The sequence below is a fragment of the Curcuma longa genome, chromosome 7 (assembly GCF_044706935.1).
Source record: "Curcuma longa cultivar G26 ecotype Majalengka, Jawa Barat chromosome 7, ITB_CL_G26_1.1, whole genome shotgun sequence".
Taxonomy (NCBI): Eukaryota; Viridiplantae; Streptophyta; class Magnoliopsida; order Zingiberales; family Zingiberaceae; genus Curcuma; species Curcuma longa.
In genome coordinates, this window is record NC_133867.1 from 10,863,356 (window position 1) to 10,870,741 (window position 7,386).

The following is a 7,386-nucleotide window of genomic DNA, read 5'->3' on the forward strand; positions in this document are numbered from 1 at the left end:
ATCCTGTAAACCAAACACAAGAGCCCAATGATCTAAATGCGTCGATCAAACTTTGTTTGATCGACTATGAGGGCAACTTAAATCCATTTTCGAAAAAAAATTTGTTCTGCAAGAATTCACCAGAACGGATTTTCTAGTATTTCCCATCAACATGGACATTACCAAAATCAATATCCAAGGGGGATGCATTCAAATAAGAACAAAGGAGAAAGCTCGAACTTAGAGGGAGTTTCTAAGGTAAAACTCATGATATCATTTCTTAATTAAAGTCCTTTGTATCATGATAAGAAACATGTTAGAATAAAATTTTATAATTTTAGTGCCCATTATCAATGGAAATAAAAAAATCTAATAAATCTAAGAATATTTCAAGAACATACAATGCTAGAATTACCTTACCTAAGGGTAGGAAGGTAGAGAGAGATCTAGGGAAGAACCCAAGAAGGATAGTTATATGTCTAGAAAGAACTAGGTCCAAGCAAGACATGAAAAATCAAGGAGTTAGAGATAGAATATCAAATCTTGAGGTTGAGCCTTAATAAATTAGATAAAACCCTTAGGAAGATGGAAGATGGGTTTAAAGGGTCAAAGAAATAAAATCTATGGTTAGATACACAAGAACTACTTAAGGACAAGAAGAGTTTGAGATACAAACTCAAGTCTAAGGATAGCGAGTCATTCTATCATAGAGTTCTATATGACTATAAAACCAACTTTAAGTCTAGTAGTCAAGTCAAGATTGTAAAGGAGGTCATCTCTAGTGTTGACTTTAATGAGATCAACATGATTAAGATTTCTAAGAAGTCTAGAAAGTCATTAAAAAGGTATCTAGTGACGTTATCCCTAGTGAATATCTAGTAAATCCAAGGTGTTCTAATAGGTATTAAGTTCCTAAAAGTAGGATCCCTTCATATTAAATGGATATAGGGTGTGCCAACTTAGATTGAAAAGATAATTAACCTAACCATGATAAAGTTAGCACTTTAGAACATTTTCAAGGTATAGTAATATCTTGAAAATGAAACTTTAAAATCTTATCTTAGAGGATTTTAAAGTGTGCCAATAAAAATTAAAATTTTAAATTAATAAAAAATTAGCATGGTAGGATAAAATATAAAAGTGTGCTAAGTTTGCGATTTTAACATATTCGAGGGAGTTGGTCCGTTTATGATAAATTTTATATTTGATATAATATTAGATGATGATGCTTAGATTGAGATCTAGACATTTTTACACTATCGCGCTATTTATGCTTACCATGTTTGAGTGTCATGATACATATCAAGACATCATGTCATATATGAGTATATGTCTATTAGATCTTGCCATATTAATCATCTCTTTAATGTGATACATGGATTTGATAATGTCATGCCATGGTATACATATATCATTTAAACATGATAGATTTCTTTTGCAAGATATACATTTGATCTATGCCATGCTCATTTACATGTAATGACTTAATTCCTTATAATTAAGGACAATTGACATTATTTGACATCCTAGATTGGATGGTGAAATTAGGAATGCCTAGATAGATATACACAATCCTATAGTTAGGAAGAATAATTTTATATCTCATGAGAATCATAGGATGACTTGTGTATATATTGAGACACCTTAGACAAAAGTGAGATGTTAGGATGATGAGTTAAGCTCAAAGTGCTGACATGGTGCATTGAAATGAGCTAAGTTTCATCAAATTATATGGATTTTGCTTTGATTAATCATGTAGAAAGATAATGCACAAGTCATATGCATTTAGCCTATAGATTGGAAATTATTTTTGAAAAGTGTTTTAAAAATATTTTAAAAAATCTTAGTGAATTCTATTTGCTGATAGAAATCATTATTGATAGTATTGATATAAAGTTAGAATGAATCATTAAAAGTTTTAATGATTTTTAATTTTATGCTATTCTTTGAAAATAATGGATATTTTCTTAGAAAATTATTTTTTCTGGTAGTGTTTGACATAAGTAATGTCTGTATGAAATTTCATGATTTTGAAAATCATAGAATTATTTATGTATTTTTAAATTTTGAATTGTAAATATTCAAAAAATAATCGACTATTTTCAGAAATATCAATCAACTGTTGAGGTTATCAGTTGACTCTTGTATCTAAAAGTCGATTGATAGTTAGGATTTTGACTGAAACAAGATTGTTTTAGTCGTCTATGCTCACTCCTACATATTTTAACTATCTTTAATCCTTTGACATGCTTGGATAAATATTCAAAGAAAAAAATTCTTAATGAAGATGAAGAGGGGTGTTAAAAGAGAGAAGAACAATGAATTAAGGAGAAAGTTAAAGTTCAAGATTGAAATTTTAACCTCACATTATAGAACTTGAGACTTCCTAAAGGTTTAGGAGCTCTAAAATATTATTGATGCAATAATTAAAAGGAAATATGCTTTGATGAGGGAGGTTCATCTTAAAGGCATAAGAAAGGATCTAGAAAGAGGAGATTATTTCCTTAAGGAGAGAGGGACTTCCCGAATTAAGGAATGAAGTTAAGAAGAAAAGTTTGAAATACGTGGGAGTTATGTATTTTTGAAAGATAGTATGCTCAAGGTTGAACTTTTGAAGAAAATGGAAGGTAAGGAACCTCCATTGAGGTGTTGGCATGAGTTTGGAATGTAGGAGGAGAATGAATTTTGTAAAGACTTTTTGATGTATGTCAAAGGGGGAAAATGAATGTTTAAATTAAGAATCCTTCATTTATTCTTTGGTATAAGAAGTGAGATGTTGGGTTAATGGGTTAGTTTAACTTAAACAAATTAACAAATATCAAAAAAATGAGAAGATTGTTGGTGTAATCTGTTGGGATCGATGCGTTCGCTAGTAATCGACCTCTAGTTCAGGTTGACCAATATCGAGTTGGCTTGAGTTGTATTATGATATTTGTGATCAATATGTTTGTTGGTTAAGCGAAATGTCAATTAAGTCAAGATTGATCAAATACTTATAAGTTGATCAATATGTTTGATGAGAGTGAGATGTCGAGTAAAAGGGAAGATCATTGGAGAGGGAGATTGTTGGTGCAATCAATCTCTGGTCAAGGTTAATCAAGATTGTTTTGAGTGTCGGTATTTGTTAGCTGAGTGAAAAGTCAAATAGGTCCAGATTGATTTGATACTTGAGAGTGAAGAAGTCCAAGTGATAGTTGATCGGACATTTTGGTGGTTGGTAGTCCAACATGGAGTTAGCATGAGAGACAAAGTCCAAGTGAGTCATGAAGGATCGAACACTTGACATGTTGAAAGTCTAAAAAGGGGTGGGCAAAGATGAAATTCAAGTGGATCATGGAGGATTTGACATTTGTCGTGTGACATCAAGCCCAAGTGGGTCAAAGGTTGATCAGACATTTGACAATAATATGAAGTTCAAACAAGTTAAGAATGATTGGATGTTTGGCAATGGAGAAGTCTTGGCAGGTTAAGATTAATCGAATGTTAGATATGAGATGAGAAGTCCAAATAGGTAAAAATGGATCAGATGTTTGGCTTTGGTAAAATACCGATAGGTCAAGATTGATTGCATGTTAAACAATGGTAAACGATAGGTCAAGGTTGATCAGATGTTAGGCAAAGGAAGTCTCGACAGGTCAAGGTTGATTGGATACTAAATAAAAGAAATTCTAGTAGATTAAGATCAATCCGGGATATTAGAAAAAGGGAGAATTCAACTTACAAAAGAAATAGAGATATCAATCAACTAATATATATTTAAGGTTTAAAGGGGGATTTGAGGGGGTTTATGGTGTGAGTCATCATCAAGTGAAGGACTCAACTGATGATACTATTATAGTGAATATAAAATTTTGAATTCGACTATGACATTCAACTGCTAATGCGACAGTCAATTGATAAAGCAATCGACTATTGCTTTTGATACTGAGTTGGATGAAGTCGTTGCTAGAGCAATGTTGGATTTTAATTAGAGCAATTGATTGATTAATTGACTATTAAATAATTTTCAATCTCGCTTTGAAACCTATAAAGGAAAGTTTCATAGAGAATTTGATTCTTAAGGTTTTTGAAAGGAAAGTCCTACTACATTCTAAACCTATAAGAACCAATCCAAAATAATCAAACAGTGAATAAAGTAAAGATCACTTGTATAAATTATTATTTATATTGTATTTTATTTTTTTTTATCTTTATCAAATGTATTTGTGTTGTTTGTAAAAACATAGATTTCTAAAAGATTTATCTGCCTTCGAAAAATATAAGGAAAAAATATAATGATGATCCAACTAAAACTTTAGATCGTAAAATAGGAATTAAAAAATTCCAAACCATACATAATAAAAATCTTGTACTTTTATGTTATTTCTATGTTTATTTTATATTTCACACTATGCATTAACATCTTTATAGACGGAACATATGATTGAAGAAAGCAAAACGAATTGCTATCTACTCTTTCTTAGCGACGTCAACGGTCCCAACATATGACCTCGATACTGCAACAAACATTCACTAAACGATCCATTGAGTTGTTTCTTCACACCAACATGCTATCATGCTATACATGGTGTGAAAAAAGGGCTTCCCTTATTCCTTGACAACTTCAGCAAGTGGCATCTCAATTTTCTGTTGAAACATTGAGTCCTACTGTCTTTAGGACCACAGACAAATTGAAACATGACCTGGAATGAAATGGATGCCCTGTGTGACCCACCGGGAGCATGAAAGAAATGCATATTTTGACCTCCTGCACATAAGCTTTATCACCTTTGTTTAGCAGGATAGATAGAAAAAGACGAAGCTCCCTTCAGTTCATGTGGCAGAACTAATTTAATGCATTAATCAGTGGCCTAGCCCAACCATGTGATGATGACACCAATGGGTCAATCCTTTTGTTCATGTGATGCCCACCACAATTCTTTCTTTTTGTCTTTCTTTATGAATCAGCCTCTGTCTCTTCCCTTCCTTTTCTGCTTTTGACATGTTGGATTCACGCCTGGGACAATTTTGCATTCAAGGATCATGAGGTAAGGTGAGAAGGAAAGACAAGGCAAGGAAGCATCCACATGATTATTCAATTCCACGCACTCTTGAACTCTAGTCCATCCTGTCCAAAAGCTTGTCTCTGCTCAGCGTCAGCAGGCAAGGAAGGGCCTGAAGTTGCAGGAGGAATAAGGACCCTTCTGCACTGTCCTTGTGTTCCAAGATAGAAGCAGCTAATCTTTATTACCCAGAAGTTGGCATGCATGAAAACGATCGAGTCCAATCCTAACAAATGTATGGATGGCATCATCACCAGCAGAGTTAAACTTCAAGCCTCAGAGTTCAGAACTTGAATGTAAGTAGCTTCACTAATGTAGTGGACATCTTTTACAATTTCTGAAATAGTGACTTGAAATCCTGCAAAAAAGGACAGGAGAAAAGAATGGTTAAACACTTTTTTTATACGAAAAGTTCCTGAAATCCAGCAAAGTTCATTCACCATCATGCTAACTTAAAGGCACAACATTAGTATTTCATTTCAGTTTACCAAACATTACCATCACCTGCTAGTTGCTCAAGCAGTCATAGTCAAGTTGCTCAAACAGTCATAGTCAAAAAAAGTTATGCACTCAATGATTGAGTCGCTATCTCTCATGAATAATTACAGCAGTTGCGTTTATGATGTGTTCTATTGCAGAATACTGACCTAATAAAGTCCCGACTACAAGAAAATGCATGAAGAACATCAAAGGCATTAAGATCAGAAGAAAAGAAAACTGTCAATTTGTCTGTCCATAAATTTCAACCGGAAATCCGTACTTACATCCATAGTCACCCTTGCCTACTACAAAGAACAATCCAAACATCAAAACACAAGGACCAAAAATTTATCTCTACATTGATTTCACTTCCTAACAATTCTATCTCGAGATTATTCCTTTCTCGAACTCTAACTAGGTGAAATTTCTGAACAAAGATGGGTTTTTTTTTCATAGGGAAAAAGGCAAAGAGAAGCAGATAATAATCATATATCATTATTTTTAGTAAGTATTGCACAATGGAAGAGAGGAATTGCAAGGTTAGAGAATTGTTGTTTTGAATTGCTCTTTCAGAATGGCTGGAGGTAGTCGTCGGAGTTGGCGACGGAGTCGTAGAATGGCAAAGCAGAGCGGAGGAGCTTTAGTAGAAGCTGAGCCTTCCTTTTGGCCCTCTCCGAGCACCCACCTTGCACCAAGAGTAGAAGGTGGCTCACCACGCCGGCGGCCACAGCCTCCCATTGAAGTGCCTCCGAACTCCCCAGCACCGCTACAAGAGCTCCCGCGGCGTGCTCCACCGCCCTCCCAGATGTCTTCCCGGCCATCGCCCTCACCAGCGCCTTGACAGCAGCTTCCCCTCCTCCCCATCCCGCCACCACCGCTTCCCTGCCGCCCTCCCACCGGCAAAGAAGCTCGACCGTGGCCAATGCTCGCTCTGCATCACTGGATGCCAGCTCACCCACCCGTCCCACCACTGCTGCAGCAGCGCCTGCGGCCACCGCCCGGAATATATTTTCCTTCGCCAGGCACAGTGCAAAGAGACCACGGATCCCCACCCGCACTGCGCGCGGGTTCCCTCGCTGCTCCACCAGCGCCACCAATCCCTCCATCATCCCTTCCGTCTCCCCAACCGCAGTTCTGATCTCGGCCGATCGTGCTCCCGCCGCGACCACTTCGATCACAGCCGCCGCGTTGATCCGTGCCTCCATCGACGGGTGCTTCCGTACCATCTCCCCTAGCCGGCGAAGTCGCTCTGGCCGCGCCGCCACTGCCGTGCTCTCTGCCTCGGACAGAGGTAGAATGGAGAGCACGGCCATGGCCTCCAAGGCCGGCTGGTTGGCAGCGTCCAACCACCTAAGTTCCTCATTTCCCTCAAACGCAATCTCAACGAGGGCCGATCGCGTCTCGTGGGTAGAAATCACCGCACGGTTCTTCTCCGACTCCCTTGCCAACGCACGGAGGCGGCTGAGAGCTGCGACGCGCGAAGTGACAGATCCGGCGTTGGCGGAGGCGACGAGCGATCGGACGAGGAGCGGGTCGGCCGGCTGCTTGGGGGTGGGGATGCGTTCCACGCCGAGGGAGCGGTGAGCGACGCACCACTCCTGGATGAGGCGGCGGAGGGTGTGATTGGGAATGAGTGTAAAGTCGGCGAGCGGCACGCGGGTGACGGGGCACGTTGCATTCCCCGTCGCCACCCACGACTCGATGCTCGGCCGGTCATAAGTCTGCCCGGTGCACACCGTCACCGGATCCCGCATCAGCTCCAGCGAGATCGGGCACCGGAAGTGGTGCGGTACGGTCACTGCAGCCACATCCAACGCCGCCACGCTCCCCAGCATCGCTCTTCTCAATTTCGCCGTCCGTCGCTACGATTTGAAAGGCCGTCCAT

The 7,386-nt window shown here is 38.6% G+C and overlaps 1 protein-coding gene across 1 annotated transcript; it reads right to left on the reverse strand.

Moving 5' to 3' along the window:
* Positions 1-5,725: 5,725 nt before the first annotated feature.
* LOC141831951 (U-box domain-containing protein 26-like) lies at positions 5,726-7,386 on the reverse strand. Its single transcript, XM_074719394.1, is given in 2 exon segments — positions 5,726-7,353; positions 7,356-7,386. Coding segments are annotated over 2 exon segments (1,314 nt in total). The 3' UTR covers positions 5,726-6,070.